The sequence below is a fragment of the Copadichromis virginalis genome, linkage group LG17 (genome assembly GCF_057382275.1).
Source record: "Copadichromis virginalis isolate Kocher_CV1m ecotype Utaka linkage group LG17, C_Virginalis_male_GT1.1, whole genome shotgun sequence".
Lineage (NCBI taxonomy): Eukaryota > Metazoa > Chordata > Actinopteri > Cichliformes > Cichlidae > Copadichromis > Copadichromis virginalis.
Genome location: NC_140634.1, coordinates 7915188 through 7935386, shown reverse-complemented (window position 1 = coordinate 7935386; position 20199 = coordinate 7915188). Strand labels below are relative to the sequence as shown.

The window sequence follows — 20199 nt, the reverse complement described above, 5'->3', positions numbered from 1 at the left end:
CGTCAATATCCTGTTCATATTACATGTAGTCCATTATCTTGTTTTTATTACTTCATTCTGTTGTGGGCACAGTACATGTGCTCTCATATCCTGCTTGTGTTAGCAACACACTCTCATACCAGTCATGCAGCTAAAAAACTACAGAATCAAATGCTTTGAATGTACAGAGGATTAGGCAGCATGCATCTTATGATCTCTTGTTGTTCATTGGCAATCAATGTTCCCAGTTCCCATGGTGACGGTGTTTGAAATGTTTCTTTTGTTTATGTAGCAATACAGAAAAAGATATGGTCCGTATCATGTGATGAGATTAATGGATAAGCCACCTAATTTAAGTATAACCCAAACTGTCTTCATTTATAAAGCTTGACCATTTTGTTTTATCCTGCAGAGATCATCGGATTTGGGAACATTTTTCGTTAAAGGTACAGTCAGTTGAGTTTGAGTTTATTTTGTCGACAAAAATAATATTGCACTCATTTATTATAATTAATTAATTATTTGTTCCAAGAAACAGATACATTCTCAAATTACACAGGAGTAGGCACCAATTTGCAGAAGCTGCCATGTTTACAGTGGGGCAAAAAAGTATTTAGTCAGCCACCGATTGTGCAAGTTCCCCCACCTAAAATGATGACAGAGGTCAGTAATTTGCACCAGAGGTACACTTCAACTGTGAGAGACAGAATGTGAAAAAAAAATCCATGAATCCACATGGTAGGATTTGTAAAGAATTTATTCGTAAATCAGGGTGGAAAATAAGTATTTGGTCAATAACAAAAATACAACTCAATACTTTGTAACATAACCTTTGTTGGCAATAACAGAGGTCAAACGTTTACTATAGGTCTTTACCAGGTTTGCACACACAGTAGCTGGTATTTTGGCCCATTCCTCCATGCAGATCTTCTCGAGAGCAGTGATGTTTTGGGGCTGTCGCCGAGCAACACGGACTTTCAACTCCCGCCACAGATTTTCTATGGGGTTGAGGTCTGGAGACTGGCTAGGCCACTCCAGGACTTTCAAATGCTTCTTACGGAGCCACTCCTTTGTTGCCCGGGCGGTGTGTTTTGGATCATTGTCATGTTGGAAGACCCAGCCTCGTTTCATCTTCAAAGTTGTCACTGATGGAAGGAGGTTTTGGCTCAAAATCTCACGATACATGGCCCCATTCATTCTGTCCTTAACACGGATCAGTCGTCCTGTCCCCTTGGCAGAAAAACAGCCCCATAGCATGATGTTTCCACCCCCATGCTTCACAGTAGGTATGGTGTTCTTGGGATGCAACTCAGTATTCTTCTTCCTCCAAACACGACGAGTTGAGTTTATACCAAAAAGTTCTACTTTGGTTTCATCTGACCACATGACATTCTCCCAATCCTCTGCTGTATCATCCATGTGCTCTCTGGCAAACTTCAGACGGGCCTGGACATGCACTGGCTTCAGCAGCGGAACACGTCTGGCACTGCGGGATTTGATTCCCTGCCGTTGTAGTGTGTTACTGATGGTGACCTTTGTTACTTTGGTCCCAGCTCTCTGCAGGTCATTCACCAGGTCCCCCCGTGTGGTTCTGGGATCTTTGCTCACCGTTCTCATGATCATTTTGACCCCACGGGATGAGATCTTGCGTGGAGCCCCAGATCGAGGGAGATTATCAGTGGTCTTGTATGTCTTCCATTTTCTGATGATTGCTCCCACAGTTGATTTTTTCACACCAAGCTGCTTGCCTATTGTAGATTCACTCTTCCCAGTCTGGTGCAGGTCTACAATACTTTTCCTGGTGTCCTTCGAAAGCTCTTTGGTCTTGGCCATGGCGGAGTTTGGAGTCTGACTGTTTGAGGCTGTGGACAGGTGTCTTTTATACAGATGATGAGTTCAAACAGGTGCCATTCATACAGGTAACGAGTGGGGGACAGAAAATCTTCTTACAGAAGACGTTACAGGTCTGTGAGAGCCAGAGACTTTCCTTGTTTGCGGTGACCAAATACTTATTTTCCACCCTACTTTACGAATAAATTCTTTACAAATCCTACCATGTGAATTCATGGATTTTTTTTTCACATTCTGTCTCTCACAGTTGAAGTGTACCTCTGGTGCAAATTACTGACCTCTGTCATCATTTTAAGTGGGGGAACTTGCACAATCGGTGGCTGACTAAATACTTTTTTGCCCCACTGTATGTTTCCTTTGTATCTTAAACACAGTGGTCAAGATTGACAACATCGTTGTGCCTAATGGCATTTTATTTATGTGGCTAGAGAGCAGCGTACATAGCAGAAGAGAAGGGGTGTTTGTACGTCGTGGAGGCAAATTGTAATTTGTGCCTGCACTTTCAGACTGGAGATATGAAGCATCATAGTTATATTTTGCCATCTGATTATAGGTTCCTTTTCACTAAAGAAATGAAAACACAGAAGAAAGCAACAACATGACTGGCATTTGAATATAATCTCATCCTCTTCCTTCTCACCTCAAGCCTCAACTCCTGAACTGAGGTCAGAGCTCTAAAATATGAAGTTTGCATAAACATGCTCATTTATTCCCAGTATTGTTGCAGATTAGATATGCGACCCTCCGCTTCCAGACGGCTAACAACAAGCCGGCTAAATGAAAGCAGTGACTGGTTAGCTAACACTATGCTAGCTAATGTTAGACTCGAGTGTTTGTTTCATCTGATAAACAGTTTGATTGTCTTGCATTTTATCAGACTTTATTCACTAAGTGTTTGAATAACATTAGATGCAATTCACAGAAAGTTTCCCTAACACCTGCTAGCAGCTAACAGTAGCAAAAACAACACTGATAACTGACTTAAAAGTTCAGGATGTCCTCAGCAGCTCAAATTAGTAACTCGTATCTGACTCTTTATGCAAAGTTTTACAGCTACCTCCAGAGTAAATAGACATGGGCACATATTGACAGCTGAGGTAAACAGCGGACTGACAGAAAACAGAACTGCAATCTACTGACATCTAGTGGTGACATTTAACATGCTGTACCTTCATTGCAGCAGTAGTCATGCACAAACAGCTTCAGGCCAGTCAGCTAAGATTCTGTTGCAATATTTTCATCAGCGATTATTTTAGTGCAACACATTTAACAACACATAAGCATGAGATATGAAAGACTCAATAATATAGAAAGTTTACAAGTGCAGAGCCATGAAGCAGTTAATAAGAGTGGCACATGAAAAAATAAGTCCCTCCAATATGTTTACTAAATGCTGCACATTTTTCTTTTCCTGTAGCAACTCTGCTTGCTTTTACAGTGCTGTTTTTCCCCTGACACTTTTATAATGCATCCTATGAAGCATAAAAGCAAAACCTGTAATAGCTCTGTTCTAGGATGCCCTCTGGACCCAGTGGAGGTGGTGAGTGACAGGAGAACGGCGGCTAAGCTGTCATCCCTGTTGGACAACGTCTCCCACCCCATGCAGCAGACTGTGACAGCACTGAGCAGCTCCTTCAGTGGGAGACTGCGGCACCCACGGTGTGGGACGGAGAGATTTCGCAGGTCTTTCCTCCCCACTGCTGTCAGACTCCATAATAAAGACTTTAACTGAACAAACACACACATCCACACATGTGCAATAACACTAAGTGCAATAATCTTTTCTGGCATCATTGTATTTTTACTCAGTTGTATATAGCATTCGTATTCTATTTTTATCTTATTATATATTTTTATTCTATTTTATTCTACTGTATATAGTATATTATTTTATTCTATTCTGTACAGCTGTGTACTGTATTTATTCTTATTGTATTCTAATTTTTGCGTCATAACTTTTGCACTGTCCACTTCCTGCTGTGACAAAACAAATTTCCCACGTGTGGGACTAATAAAGGTTATCTTATCTTATCTTATCTTATCTTATCTTAATATTTTTTAACCATACCAGTTTAAAGCTAATGAAAACATCAGCAGTATAATATTTAATTAATTCTCTTTGCTTCGGTTTCTATTGATGCTGTATTCCTTTCCCCTACTTCACAGGAAGTTTGCCTCTCCGTTGACCTGATTTTCCCGTGGGGATCTGTAGTCTCACGCTTTATTAGCAAAGCATGCAGTTTGATCTTTTGATGTGATATGTGTTTGGCTGCCTATTTAATGTGAACTTGCATGAAGATGGTTTGGAACGTCTTCTCTCACAGGGACAGTTGATAAGCATTTTTGTGACATCAGTTACTGTAGCTAGTTCAAGTCAGGTGTAATGAATCCAGGCACAGATTTAGAACTCACTTAGTAAGGCCTCAGGACATGAACACTTACGAGCATCAAAACTTGATCTGTGTGAGAACACAACAACAATCTGAGAAACTTAATTAAAGGCCACACTGTGTTAAGTTTCACATGGGATTTTATCCCAGACCAGCAGAGTAAGCATGGCTCCAGAAGAAGAGGTCTTCACCACCGCACCATCTCTTGGCATCACTCAAATCAATTCAGATTCATCCACCATGTCTCTGCTCCTTGGTTCCCACAATCCTGTTCCCTCGTTGCCATTGCCAGAGTGTGTTTGTGCTTTTGAGGGTGTGGACTCGGTGGTTACTGAGTTGGTGGTTGATTGTATTAGCTAGCAAAGCTGGTTTGGAACATGGAAAAATGTGACTCATGAACTTTTGTTTCTTCTTTTTTGCTCTTCTCCCACTTCATCTTCGTTTTGATCCACCCACCAGACAAAATGATGTGATCCTTGCTTACAGCCTGTTATTGAAAAAAGCTATCAGTATGCAAGATGATCAAAGATGGCACTCGTTGCATGGAATAAATTGTAATACTAAATTTACTTTGATTGCATCATTTAAAAACATGCAGAGTTACTCAGCTCTAAAGTAAAGTAATATCCTTTCAAATGATTTTAACACTTGATTCTTGTGTCCTAATTCAGCGCGTCTATAGTGGGTACCTCTGTAATATATTGATATGTAAATGTATGATGCATATATATATCTATATATATATAGATATATATAGATATATAGATATATATACAGACACAATTATCAAAGAACTAAAATATCTTAAACGTATATTAAATTATACAAAAAACATCTTTGTAAATTGAATTTCAGTTTCCTGTGTGTGGGAAAATGTGATTTCTAAAGATGAATCATTTTACAACCTTGCTGAAAACCACTAATAGCAATTACTGTAAGCAGTCCATCTGTTTTCAATGAAATATCCCTGGGAAAAAAAGTAAAGAAATAAGATTAATCTGCATAAAGATGAGCTCATATCACAAGTTAGTCCATTACTGTGGAGTAAATGGTGACTTTTCTTTTTGCAAAGGGTATGTATGTGTCTGTGTACTTGTAATACTTCTTGTCTTTACTGTTGTTGGTAGCTGCTTACTGTCAGAGGTGCAAAAGACAGATTATTAACATATAAGTTCAAAACTTGGTTTAATGTTAAGGCTAGGGTTAGATCTGGATTATGGGCAAGTAGTGATTATGGAGGGGTCAGGATAAGACTCGACAAAACCAGCGTGAGTAAATGTAATATCCTCTGAATAGGGGTGCAACGATACACAAAATTCACGGTTCGGTTCGGTTCGATACTTTGGTGTCACGGTTCGATATTTTTTCGATACAAAAAAAATGTTCATGCCTTTTTAATTTGTCATTTATTAAAATTATAAATATATATTTTAACTCAAAAGTACAGTTTTTAAATTTAACCCTAACCCTTGTGCGTGTTTTTTATTTTGACAGCGAATGCGCACCTGCGGACCACTTATGTGCAGCCCTGGTTATTTAGCTCGTCATATTGCAGCCACAGAAATTATTTTGTCCATGAAACCATAAAGCTGCACTTTCTTTTTGCCTTATAGTCTGATTTGTCATAACTTCTCAGTTTTGTGGTAAGCTTTTCTTTGGCTGTCACTTCTTCACCCTGACCTGTCTTATTTGGCTCAGCAGAACTAAAATATATATCTGTCTGTGAAGGTCATCGTAGTCAAATATAAATCCTGCTGCTTTTACACACGCACTCACATAAGCTCAGCGATTCTCTGCGCAATCAACCTCTCACATGTTTAAGCTTGCTGCGGGAGATTTCACTTGTCATGTTTGCATAGTAAGCTAACAATTAATAAGACTATGTCAGAGGAATTGGTGCACAAATTATCATCACTCACAGATCAGTGCTGTCATTGCAAAGTGAAAGCAAAAAAACAAGCGCAAATTCAAACGCGATTTCAATATGTCACATATTGACAGTGGCTCACCGATGCCAATGACATAATTACCCAGCTACATTTCTGAAAGAATGCAAAAGCATTGACATATATTTTTCCTTCCTGCAATAGCCCGACGGGCAGGGCAGAGATAGATTTTGGTAGCCCGACTGGAAAGATCGCTAGCCCCGGGACGTCGGGCTAGCGATATTGCGAGCCCTGTATCTGATTGAGGAATCACTCATCTTTGGAAAAAGAGAGTTTATTACAGAGAAATGGCTCTTTCCAAAATAAAAGCTATACTATCCGCTTCTTCTGGGCTATATTCTCAGCAGCATATTAAACACATAAGGAGAATCATGTGCTAACAGCTGTCTAAATGACTCGGCTAAAGTTAGTAGCATGCTTGCTTGTTTTTTTTCTGCTTCCACTTGTCTTTGCACTAGGATGATGTCGGCGTAAATGTGCAGTCATATTCGTTGTGTTCCCACTAGTGCTTTCAGGTTAATCTCGTTGAAATGACCTTAACGCCACAACACGGCAAATCTCCGTTAACGAGCTACCGCCGATTGCCCCGTGCATGGGGCTAGACGGCCAACACGTTAACGAGCTAACTGCGCTAACACACTAGCTCCCACCCATGTAATTGAGCATTGCATGGCACATCCAACATACTGTTTTACTTTAGTGCATGACTCGCTTACCTTCAGGGTCATACGTCACATGAAAACCAAAATAATTCCAAACGCCAGATCTGAATGAGGGTGCGGGAGGTCCATGTTGTAAGGAGAGCTTAACTTCTGTCTCGCTAGCTTGCCCTGCGCTCTTCCTTCTGATGATGCTGTCTGTGTTGAGCGCTGAGTGAATCTGCGTTCGACTACTCCGCCTAGGCTGCACTGTCGAGCCTAGGCGGAGTAGTCGAACGCAGATTCACTGAGCGCTCAACACAGACAGCATTGTCAGAAGGAAAGTTGATAAAATAAATTAAAAATTTTGTATTGTTCGATACATATGCGTACCGAACCGAAAGCACTGTATCGAACGGTTCAATATCGATACGAATATCGTTGCACCCCTACCTCTGAAGTAATGGAAATATGACCGTGTGCATGTGTGTCTATGAATCCAGTGCACTCTGACTAAACACACGAGTATAGTGAATGGAGAGAACTGGGACAGGAGAACAACACTCACACAGAGACAAACTGGGACAGGAAGTACTGCATATCTTTCTCATGTTCTGCCTTTCTGTAGTTATGCAGGTCGTGTGGTTGGCAACACTTTAAAAGCCCAGAGGGAGAATCCCGAGCTGACTGTGCGCAATACGGATCCTGTCCTGAAGGGCGCAAAACAGAGGCTGGAACAGCTAACACAGGTAAATGCTCAACCCAGTGTTCTCCCAGTTTGTTACTCCCAACAAAGGCTGTCTTATAAAGTGTTACCCAAATTCTTATGTTAAGATGGATGATACTGAGATTTTTCCCACCCTAACAACAACTGTTGTCCAAACCGTCTTGTAATTATAGAATAAGCTATAGTCCCAATGTTGATATATTATGAGTTGGTGGCCTTTCTTCTAGTGCTGCAATCAATATTCACTCTGAAATATGCAATCGAGAGAAGAAGAAACCTTAGATTTGGGGGCTTTCCTTCATCTTTTAAGGACACTATGATGAAACAAACTTTCATACTTCAAAAGGATTTTTTGAAGTATGAAAGTATTTGCTTATGAGTGGTTTTCTTGTTTTCTTGGATGATTTCACATCTACTGAACATTAATATACCCTGCGCTAACCTTGGCAGTGACACCCTATGGTTGCCATTCTGCGGGAGTGATGATGATGATGGCTCCATTTTTTTTTATATGTGTGTGTCTGTGTTTGTGTGTGTGTTGCGGGGTTGGAGGGGCGCCCTTAAGTTCATCTGGCCTTCAATTATGCACTACCACCTCCTGTGTGAAGTGCTGCTTAATCCAATAAAGTTAAATGTCAGCACTTGAAACACAGGTAGATAATAACACTCAATAATAAATTAATTAATTCAACAATTAAACTGGAATTTATGCAGGACTTTCAAGGCTGTACTCAGTAAGGTAATATGGAGATATGATTTGTGTGAATGATTCATAAAATCATACGATTCCGTAGAATGATATATGAAATGTATTCATTATCATGATTCATTATTATATGTGTGGACGATGTGGCTTTGGACCCTTCTGGATTGAGGGAGACAGCCTGATACATCATACAACTCATACTGGCAACATAATTTGGTTTGCTGGTCATTCACTCATCAATTCAAATCAGTTTTATTCATATAGCGCCAAATAGTCACCTCACTGTGCTTTATAATGTAAGTTAGAAACCCTGCAATAGTAGAGGAAAAAACAAACAATCAGAAAACCCTTTATGAGCAAGATCCTGGTACAGTGGGAAGGAAAAACTCGCTTTTAACAGGAAGAAAGAAGTAGAAGCAAGAACTGTATAACAACCTAATCTTTTGTTCTTTAGATCTCGAGTAAATCTAAAAAAGGATACACACGCACTTTAATAAAGTAAAATAAAAACAGGGCTATGTAATATAACGAAACTGTAAGTTTAGGGTTTTTTTAAACTTAGTAAATGTTACTCAGACAGGTGGAAACAGCTGATTTCTTTTAAATTGGTAAATCTATTTTTAGTGCTGAGTTTTGTCCAGCAGCAACAATTTGGAGTCAAAATAAACAGTATCCGTCCTCACAGGCGTCACGTTGTTTGAAATTCTTAGTCAAGAACTTTTATGGTGTTTGTTCAACTTTATTGTTTAGTCTAGTTGAATCTGAGTTTTGCAATCCTGCGCTTGGGTTTAACTCTTGAGTTTTCTTAATGCCAGTTTTTAGTTCCCCTGCTGCCACCCTGTTTGTTCCTCCTTCTCTCTCATTTCTCTGTTGATGTCATCATCACCCTTTGTTCACTAGCTTGACATCGTGCTAAGTGTTAGTATTAGGTCTCTCACTCATTTCCTATTTTCCTTTGAGTGTTGGTTTTCCTTCATGAATAGTTCGCTTTACTTCCTGCTTTGCCTGTGTTGATAATCTGTACCCGTGTCTCATTTCCTCTCCGCTCTCTAACCCTAAATTAGCCTTCTGTGCTCACCTGTGCACATTCATGCTCTTTAGACCTGATTGGACTTCATGTTCTTTGGATTACAATTTCTATTGGCCTATTTGTATTTTTCTTTGATCAGTCACAATAAAGTCTCTCATTTTGTTTAGTATTCAGTCTGCACTTCCCTGCAGTGTCCTCCCCTCTACAATCCACACATCACTGGTAAACAGTAATGACTGGAGATGTCACCCCGCCCAGCAGTGTGGCCCACTGATTTGTTTTTAATCATTTTTAAAGGAAGCTGGTTATCCAGTGGTGGCTGCTCAAGTTAAATATGGCCCCAGTTTTACACAGTTACTTCTTCTTGTAGGTGTTTACAGACAGCACATGTGGACCACAGAGATTATGAAGTTTGTTTGTGTTTTTAGATGGGTGTGGAGGCTATTGAAAAGAACTATCCTGTCGGCAACACACATGTATAAAATATATTACAGAAACTAAACAGTACCCCCTAGAACTGTCATAAAAACAGAAGTTATGTCTTCCTAGCAACAGCCACTCCTTTTAAAGAAAGCCTGTTAACCTCTGGTTTATGTAATGTTGGTGAGGGTAAAGGAAAATTAATCGGATGGGACATGCTAAGGCCTAGTTTTCTTTTCTTTCCTTTTTTTTGCTGTTCTGCTGTTCTGTGCTTTGTCTAATTTCACTGGTGACTCCATTAATCATGCTGCATTTACATGGAGAAAATGCCAAGTCAGCACCGCCCCGTACTCCCCCCACACACACGTACACAAACATGCACTACACATGCACCATGTATTCATTTATGGATGCGAGTTCCTTCTTACGCTCATTAATTCGGTCTAACTTGTATACTCTTGGTCATCTGTGATTTAAAGACTATTCGAGCTTTTTGCCGATCTTCAGATGTAATTCAGACGAACACGCGGTTAGATCAATGTGTTTGGATACGCGGCCTCTGGATCGATCGTAGTAATGCTATACAGGTCACGACATGAACCAAAGGGAAAGGTCTGATATTTTCCATTCTGAGGTGCGGTGTGGTCTTTCCATCTTTCTGATAAATTGCAGGATGCAAGCCTCTGCACACATACAAACAAACTAAGTGTAATTTGAACCTGTTGAGAGTCGCCTTTGCAAACCCACATCCTGGGCTTTGTTTCTTTGAAACTAGGTGCTCCGGTGGCTTCTCTGTGGGTGAAGCCATTCATCTGAGGCACAGCCATTAATGCATACCATTTATTAATTATTATTCATGCCTGTCATGTGTGCCATTTACACGCTCTGACCACAAGGATGAAAGCAGAGGGAAAATATGAGACAGGACACAGAAGCGTCCCTGGAATTTTAATCATTTCTCCGACCGGGTTTTGAAGGTCTGTCTTTCTTTATGCGTTTTCGTTGGTGTCTTCTTATCTGTCACTGTCCCAATTTGTATTGCGTGCTAAGCAGACCTTTGGTGCAGTAGCTTGTTTTTCACATAAGCTTTGCTGTCTAATGGGATTTTATTAACGCAACCACGTGTTTATACTCACAATTAAAACTTGTAGGTACATGCACAGCCAGTCAAGATGACATGAATCAACCCTTTGTGTTAAAAAGGGGAAGGGCTCTCATCTTTTGATTACATGGCAGCTGAAGATGGGCAAGGAAGGAGTTCTTCTCTTGTAAAATGATCATTTGTCAGCATGTGATAGGATCATTTACACCCAGTAAGAGCTTTAAATTATACCAATTTTATTGTGGAGACTAGACTTTGTGTCTCAACGCAACAGTCTTGTAAATCGTAGTTTCACTTTCCTGTATTTAGCTGACAGGAGTGTCTGCTGCTGCTGTTCTGTTTCAAGGTTTGACATGTTGTGCACTGAGAGCTGCTCTTCTGCATACCTTGGTTGTAATGAGTGGTCATTTGCTTTACTGTTGCTTTCAGTTCAAAGGAGTCTGCCCATTCTCCTCTGACCTCTGGCATCAACGAGCCATTTTCTCCCAGAGAACTGCTGCTCACTGGATATTTTCTCTTTTTTAAGACCATTTTAATCCCAGCAAATCAACAGTTTCTGAAAAACTCCACACAGCCTGGCACTAACAACGATGCCACCTTTAAAGTCACTTAAATTACCCATCTTCCTTACTCACTTTGAACTCAGCAGGCCATCTTGACCATGTTGACATGCCTAAATTATTTGAGTTTGGCTGATTACATATTTGCATTAACGAGCAGTTGAACATGTATAATTGTTTAAACATTTTATAAAGGCAGTGTCTTATTATCCATCATTATTAAAATCTGATGTATTATTGAGAACAAAGCAAAAAATATTTCTATTTTTACAGTATACAAAAGTTCATCACCTCAGCCACTACCAGTTTAAGTTTGTCTCCAGTCATTAATTACACTGGACAGACCGTTCTGGAGTTACCACACTTGAATAATTTTATTTGTTGGCTCTGTTGGTTTCACAGAGGAGTTTCAGTGCCACATGGCCCAAATCCTGTTTAAATTTCAGACTTTCCACATGACTAAGAAAACAGTCCTGGTGGAAACAGTGCTGTAATGTATTTTTGTCCTCCCTCAGCACTCATTTGCAGTCCAGTGACATGATGGTGAATCACCGTACAGAGCCTAGTCTGTTTCTGTGTCCCCTCGGACATGCTGTCATATAATAACCTTGCTTCCCCTTGGTTCCGTGGCTGCTACACGCCTACTCTATGGTGGAGGCCAGATGTCCCTCCGTTTGCGTCCCACATTCTTCTGCCCCACAAGGAAACTCCACAAGGACTAACAGGCACCCTTGCTTGTTAATCAAATAAAGTGATCGATGATGCCTGCTTATTTTAAACATGTTTCCTTGATCCATACACAAGGATAGGTGCACTGTTTTCATTGTTATACTTATATAGTGCGTTTCTACTCTCCCGGAGTACTCAAGGCGCTGTATACAACATGCTGCATTCACCCATTCACACAAGTACTTCTAAACACAAGTGCAAACTAATAAACATTCACACTCCAATAAACACATCAGAGAGCAACCTTGGCATTAGTATCTTGCCCAAGGATATTTGGTGTGCAGCCTGGGGAAGCCAAGGATCGAACCACCAACCTTCCAATCAGTAGATGATTTGCTCTACCACCTGAGCCACAGCCACCCCACAATGCTGTTTGCCTACTTAATATCTTCCCCTTGTGAATCAAAACAGACACCTTATGCTTATGTGCTAAAGGGATTATATTTGGTAGGCAGAGTTAAGTCATCTTTAAATACGAGAGAGTCAGACAGATTTTGTCTGTGTATAAACAAGCAGCTGAGACAGGGAAAATCAGTTACAGCTCTCACTCTGCAGGATAGCAAATTTAAAATTATCATAAAATTTCAGACAACTGACTGTCCATTTAGTTGTTCAGACAGTTTTCAATGTAGTACAATAATATAAATCATTCAACTTAATTCTTTTTTAATAGCACCCGATAGCAACAACAGTCGCCTCAAGGAGCTTTATATTGCAGCGTAAAGACTCTACAATAATACAAAGAAAACAGCAACAATCAAAGAACCCCCTGTTAGCAAGCACTTGGTGACAGTGGGAAGGAAAAACAGACTTGTGTTGTGATTGGCTGGTGGTGAGGGAGACAGGATGAAAGGCACACTGTGGAAGACAGACAGAAATAAATAATAACTGAATTATTTAATAACAGATTAGATGCAAATTTGAATATAAACACATAGTGAGTAAAAAAAAAAAGGTGAGTGAAGAAGAAATAGTTAATGCACCATGTGAAGCCCCGAGCAGTATAGGCCTATTGATGTGTAACTAAGGGAGGTCACCTGATCCAGCCTTAACTGAAGGTTTTAAGGCTAATCTTAAAAGTAAGGGGAGGGTCTGCCTCAAATCCTAACTGGGAGCTGGTTCCAGTTTGGAGAGGGGCCGGAAAGCTGAAGACTTTTCTTCTCATTTTACTTTTAACAACCATAGAAACCACTGGTAACATGATGAACTCTCTCCTCTTCACCGCTTGGAGGTGTGGTATGGATATGATCCTGAAGCTTGAGTGCTCTACCAGAGGTTCTGCACAGTATCTTAGCTGGTGCTTGGACTGTGCTCTTCTGGACCAATTCTGCTGATGTTGTGCCTGCAATCTGCTGGAGCCACAATTTTAGTTTTGGCCCCTTGTACTTCTCTGTTTTCTTGTGCTCCTTCTTCCTGATGTAGCTGTCTGCTGAGATTGCAATATATATCACAACTGTGGTCTTCTGTTCCTTGTCAACCACCACAATGTCTAGTTGGTTGGCCAGCAGCTTTATATTGGATATTGTAGTGGCAACACTACAACACTGCTGGCTTTGGAACAGTTGGTCAGGGAACCAAATCAAGTAAAGGTCTCAAAGCCAGGACCACCATGCTACCTAATCAGTTCCAGCTAAGGACAGAAATAAGGCAAAGGAAAAAAGATATATTTTACTGACATTTTATTTTTCACCATGGTACCATATATACATATATATTTAATGTCTTCTTATGTCTTTTTCCTTGATAAAAATGCTGTATGTTTGCCTTGTCTCTGTCCTTAGCTGGACCCCATCTATATGACCCACCTTGGCTCTTTACAGTACTCATTTATCAAACTATGAACCAATTACATGATCCTGTCATAGTGTATGGGTGAAAACCGTATGACTTTCAATTTGATGACTTGTATGTTTTATTTTTTCCTTTGTTTTAACAAAATGTGAACTGTTATTTATAAATCTGGTAATCATATTTTACTTTACTTTACTTTATTCATATAGCACTCTTTACAGGGTAACAACCCCAAATGCTTCACAATAATATAAAACAGATATACATAAAACAGCACAATCAAGCATACAGCACAAATCTAGGTAAAAGCCAGTCTAAATAAATGAGTCTTAAGCTCCTGTTTAAAAGAATAAATGCAATCAAGGCAACATAATGATGGAGGCAAAGCATTCCACAACCTGTGGGCCACTGCTCTAAAAGATCTATCTCCTCTGGTCTTAAAATGTGTTCGTGGGACAAATTTTAAGACCAAAGCAGATAGATCTTACCACCACTGAAGCTAAATCCAGTATTGTATTTAAAAAGTAATCAAATAGCAGGCGTGAAGACATGAATAGAGGCATGAAGCTTTTATCTGGCATCACAATTATGCCACGGCATCGGCACTGATCTAAATAAGCAGTGGAGAGTGGGATTCTTGTTGTCATACCATGACTTGAATAAAGTTTTCATGTGTACTTTGACCTGTGTTTTTGTCTACATGTTCCTTGTTTTCTAGTCTTTCTTTCGATGTGTGTTTATACATACATGTCATTCCATTATAAAAATCAGTCACTGCCTTCCATGTGACCCCCTGAAAATTGGATTATTCTCGATTATAGTATACATTACAAACTGCTACCCCTCAATTCTTCAGACTTTGCTTCCAAGGAAGGTTTTTCAAAGACTTTCTTGTATCATTAGGTACTTTGTTACTAGCAGCCTGTCACAAAACACATAATTTGTTCCAATTTCTTTAGCTTAAGTTATGAAAAAAGACAACATAGTTTGAAAGACATAAAAAATGTTTTTCTACCAGTAAGGTTATCAAATAAAATCAGAAAAAAATCTTGTCACAATACAGAACAAAATTTGAATCAATCCAAGTGTCTTGCAAATGTATGTGTAATATCTGTGGACATATGTGTGTGTGCGCTTCATTTAGGAACTATTAGTGGAGCTGGGCTGGGCGAGCAAAGTGAGAGGAAGGGTTGAGGAAGAGGAGGGAGGGAGCGCCCACACGGAGGGAGGCAGCGGAGACGACTGTGATGATGAAGATGGCTGTGAAGCATCTGGTGAGGAGAGCGGTGAGTCACACACAAACACATAGGCGAGCTCGCAGAAAGAGAGGAACAAACATTAGCAAACATACACCCACACATATACGCAAATGAGTTGGTGCACGCTTGCAATCTTGTCTTTAGCCTCTGTAGCTCTGGGGTTTCCGGCACACATGCTTGCACACATGCACACACACACACACACACACACACACACACACACACACACACACACACACACACACACACACACACACACACACACACACACACAAATAATAAATAAAAGACAATGTGCTCATGGTTCATTGGTATTAGTATAGTAGAGATTTAAAATACTGCAGCCTCCACATATCGTGTGCCAGCCGGGAAATGCCCAGAGGGAGGGATAGTACTGAGAGATGGATTCAACTGTCCTCCCTCCTCTCTTGCTCTCTCTGCTCTTCTCTCACTTTTTCCATCTCACTTTCTGCTGGTCTCTGCAGTTTACTTGCTCCTCTGCCGTGATAAAGGATGCACTAACAACCGGGTCATGCCAAAAACAGAAATGGGGGGCGGAAAAGAAATGTAATTTTCGTCATTTATCTCTTGACTTATTCATCGTGCATATGCTTATACATAATACATGGGTGTCACAGGGAGAACTGGGACCCGTAGGAACGTTGAGACAATTCCACAGAGTGGATGAAGTTCAAATTTACTTTCATTTTAATTGCTAATTTCAGAAAGGATGCTCTGGGTTGAGGGTACTGGCCAAATGTAATGTTTTCTGTCCTTGGCCTGAAAAACATCTAAAGGCCCTGTGTTTCTCATAGCATGAAATGTGTTGACGAGTAAAGAGAAGATTTAATATGCTCTAAAGATAACGGACTACTGTGATCTGTGTTAGCTGAGAGAAAATCTTAGAATGACTGGTGGAAATACAATATCAAAGCTTTTCACAGGATTTCAGAAAGGTTTTGATCCTTTCTGAGCCATTATGTCTTTCTTAGCGGCTTAATACCACCTGAACAGCTGTGGCTCAGGTGGTAGAGCATGGTAGACTGGGTCATCTACCGATCGATTGGGCCCTGACTTCTCCAGTCTCTGTGCAGAAGTATCCTCGGGCAAGATGCTGAACCCCAGTTCATCCACATGAGTGTGTGTGTGTAAATGTTAGATGTTAGATAAAAGTGATATGTGAATGGGTGAATGACACTTTCAGTAGAAAATGCTGTGAGAGCTCAACCGAATACCGAGGTGCTATAAAAATAGCAGTCCATTTATCAAAATGGGGAAAACTGTAAACACCAAATCTAAAAATCTAAAGAATGTCATCAGCCTTCGAAAAACCCCACTGCACATATCTTAATATATTAAACTAAGTTAAATATAGACTGGATATCTCTTCATTCTGGTAACAAAGTTTATTCAGTCTCATTTAAGTAAAAGTTTAATTAAAGGATTAGAAATCTCTTTTTTAAATGTGGCCTGGCCATGAGTTGTTTCAAACAACATGTGCGCGCTACAAACACGTAAACAGTTCTTATGCAATAACAGATTGAATTCAAAACAAGTAAAATTGCAAAACACTTTTAGTGCAAAGTTAAGAGCAGTCACGCTGACTTAGAGTACTATCGTCTTTATCCTTTAAAATTGACCTAAATTTCCGCAGAGTAACCTGCAAGGTGTTATAACACCCAACATCACTGACAAGAGTAAGAAGTGGTCTCTTTACAACGCTGAATCATCGTGTTTGAAAAACACTTGTAGCTAAATCGCTGTATAAAGGTGGGAAGTTCAACCACTAGAGTAAAAATCTGAATTCCTGTGAGTGTTAAGTTACTCCTTATAATAATGAGGAGGTAAATAACACTGCGAAGGATGGAGGACACGATGCTGACATCTTAAATGGGATTCATCTGCTATGCTTATGACCTTTTTTCCTTCCCAAAAAAGAAAAACGCACTAATAGCCATCTTCTGTGTACATTTTTCAATGCCACTGCTGCAGTGTTTTTATGTAGAAAACAAAAAGCAGCTGGATTGAATTCACTTGCTAAGTGATAATGTAAAGGCAACATGGCTGTTTCTAAGGCTCTTGTCGTTTCTGTGTGCCCTTGTTCTTTGAATAGAGATGAGCCTTAGCAAACTATTCAGTTGTACACTTGTAACTGTATCAGTACTATTTATTCATAGCCGGCCTTCAAGCTAAGGCATGCTTCACTGAGTATCCAGGATGCTGTGAGCCTCTCAGCAGTATTTTAATGCTTTAGAAAAGGACCATGTTTTGTTTTTTTGTTTAATCTCTTTTGTCACCCAATGGGGACTCAGATTGTGTACCTCACTGAACAACACTGAACATGCACTTTTATTGAGAAGACTTTATCTCTCACCTAAAAGATCTAGCAAACTAGCTGAACTTCAATAACCTCCAAAGCTTTGTGGGTTGGCTAAATGTTTTTATTCTTATCTTTAGATTTCAAAGCTACTTTACTGCTAACACCTTCCCCCACTCACCCTGGTAAATCCTTTTTTCGTGGATGCCTGGACACTATCCTTCATTTCGACACACAGCCTACGGGAATAACAACTTTCTGACTTGACCTTTGTAAACACTTTTAGTTTACAGTGTGGGCTCAGTCACTCATTTCCGGTCATACTAAAAAAAAGTATCTATTGTATAAATTTCAGTCATGCTATGTTTCAAAAAGGACCACATCTGTATTATTTTCACTGCTAATGACTTGTTAATCTCAAACAATTAGCCAATAAGCAAGTGGTTTATAGTCAGACCTGCCACTTCTCTTCACACCTGGTTTGTTTAAACTGAGATGGTGATGGTGAAAATGGTAAAATCTTTGAAATGGACCAGTGCAAAACCTGGTTCTGCTGGAGCTTTCTTCCTTTTAAAGGGGAGTTTTTCCTTCCCACTGTCACCAAGTGCTTGCCCATGGGGGTCCTTTGATTGTTGGGCTTTTCTCTCAGTTATTGTAGGAGCTTTACCTGACAAAGTGACTTGAGGTGACTGCTGTTTTGATTTGGTGCTATATAAATAAAATAAAATTGAATTGAATTGAAAACTCATGCTGAATGTGAAGAAACCTAAACACGTTCATTGCGACGCAACTTCCCATAACACATACAAGCAACTGGAGTCTCTGAGTTTGTATTGTTGCTTTCCCAGATCAAATCACTGAAGTCACATTTTTAGTGTGTTATGTAGTTTCAGTAGGATGAAAACTGAGACTGGGAAACAGATTCAGGTAAACTGGTCAGGTCACATATATAATCTCATTGAAAAAAAAGGTAGGAAACCCATGTTGGTTTGTGTTTTGTTTAAAAAAAGGATAAAATAAAAACAGCTCTCTTTTCATCTCTTAAATTTATAAAAAGTGATAGTTCAGTGACAGGTGACAGAAGATTTTAATTGATAGTTTGTTCACGCTCATCATTCACATTCCGTGTTTTGGAAAATATGCACATCACGATTATTTTTCAAGCATTCAGATAACTTCGACAAGGTAGCGTGTTCACTTCACCATGAGCCCTCTCTGAGGAGCGCTTCTGTTTGTTTTCTTATACTGCATGACCTGCTTATTTAAGAACACTAAAAGTAATGCATTTGTCACTACATTTATCATACCCTTTCCGCTAACCTTGATGTGCCACTTCTCAGGAAAGTCAAACCTCCCGCTTGGCCTCAAGCTGGTACGTTTGTTATTTCCAGAGAAAATTGCTGGTTATGATTAAGCGAGCCGTTGGCAGCGTGTTGGGATCTTGTCTCTCAAGCCTGGAGAAAGAATCACAATATAGAGTGACAGACGGGGATTTTCTGCATTTCTTCCTGCTTGTCACCCTTTCTATGCATATAAACAAGGCTAACATGCACTGGAGCTGAAAGAGTGATGCTGGATCAGCTAGACCCCACAAATCACATCAAGGCTCACACAAGCCATTTCTTAATTTTTCTCTGCTTGTACTTTGCATGTCTGTACAGCAGACTATATCAGTGATTCTGAGGTAAAGCATAAATAAAATACTATTGCATGAATAAATTTAGGCTGCTGTGTTGTTTTTAAAGATGCGGCTGCCACTAAATCTAGGCTCTCCAGCTTTATCTCTTTAAAATTCTGCCTACAAACCACTTCTCTAAATCCGAATCACTGAAATGTGGAGCTTATTATTTCACAGGAGAGGAATAGCACAGAATCCAGACTCTGCTTGCATTAGAAAGAGAGAGAGTGTGTGTGTGTGTGCGTGCAAATGAATCTTTATGACCTCTTGTTTGTGTGCCCAACACTCGTTTCATCTGCGATGTCTGAGATTGAAGCGTCTTTGTGTGTAACCCAGCATGTTTTATGTGTATCTGCTCTCTGCCGCTCTGACTGACAGAAACAAATCTAGTACTGTGTTGCTTCTTGACTTACAATGTCTGTATGTGCGTCCTTGAACACACACACACACACACACACACACACACACACACACACACACACACACACACACTCAAATACCATTGTGTTTTCCTTCTCCCTCCCTAAACCCAGATCTATCAGATATGAGAAAGATTAAGAATTTCTTTTGCAAATATTTTGACATAATTATTTCTCGGCTTTGTTGAGAGCTGAGGCGGGACGAGGGCAGCGCGTGTGGGCAGAGAGGGAGGCGCGGTGCCAGGCCATATCGGCGGGTGGCAGAAGTCAAGCTCCAAAACGGATGTGTTTTATTTATGTGGGCAACGTGAAGTTGCTTCAGTTGTGCCGAGACAGCACGCGGTCTATTATTATTTGATTTAAGTCCATTTTCCACATAAAGGCGAGTTGATCTCAGCCGGGAGGAGGAGAATCAGTTGGCAAACAATGCTCGCCGATCAAAAACAAAAGGAAAAAAACAGGCATCCGAGCACATGAGCAGTTAAAAGCAGGCAGCTTAAGTTCAAGCTATCTGTGCCATTAGACGGAGACGGTGAACTCCAGCCAAACTCATGCTGGAGTTCATTCTCACACAGTGTTGTCATACGTTTCGAAAACGTTGTTATGGTGAAGATTCAGGCGCAGCATTTGTTTCACTGTCACCAGTGGAAAAGCTAT

At 40.1% G+C, this 20199-nt stretch overlaps 1 protein-coding gene across 2 annotated transcripts in view; it reads left to right on the top strand.

Moving 5' to 3' along the window:
• The window catches only part of gpc5b (glypican 5b), a 70078-nt gene that overhangs the window by 29381 nt on the left and 20498 nt on the right, over positions 1–20199 (top strand). The window contains exons 8-9 of one of the 2 annotated variants that reach the window (XM_085436443.1): positions 7433–7553; positions 15014–15143. In XM_085436443.1, coding sequence (XP_085292569.1) covers positions 7433–7553; positions 15014–15143 — 251 coding nt within the window. Of the gene's footprint in view, positions 1–7432; positions 7554–15013; positions 15156–20199 lie in introns of both variants that reach the window. The other variant, XM_085436442.1, reaches the window with a different exon arrangement.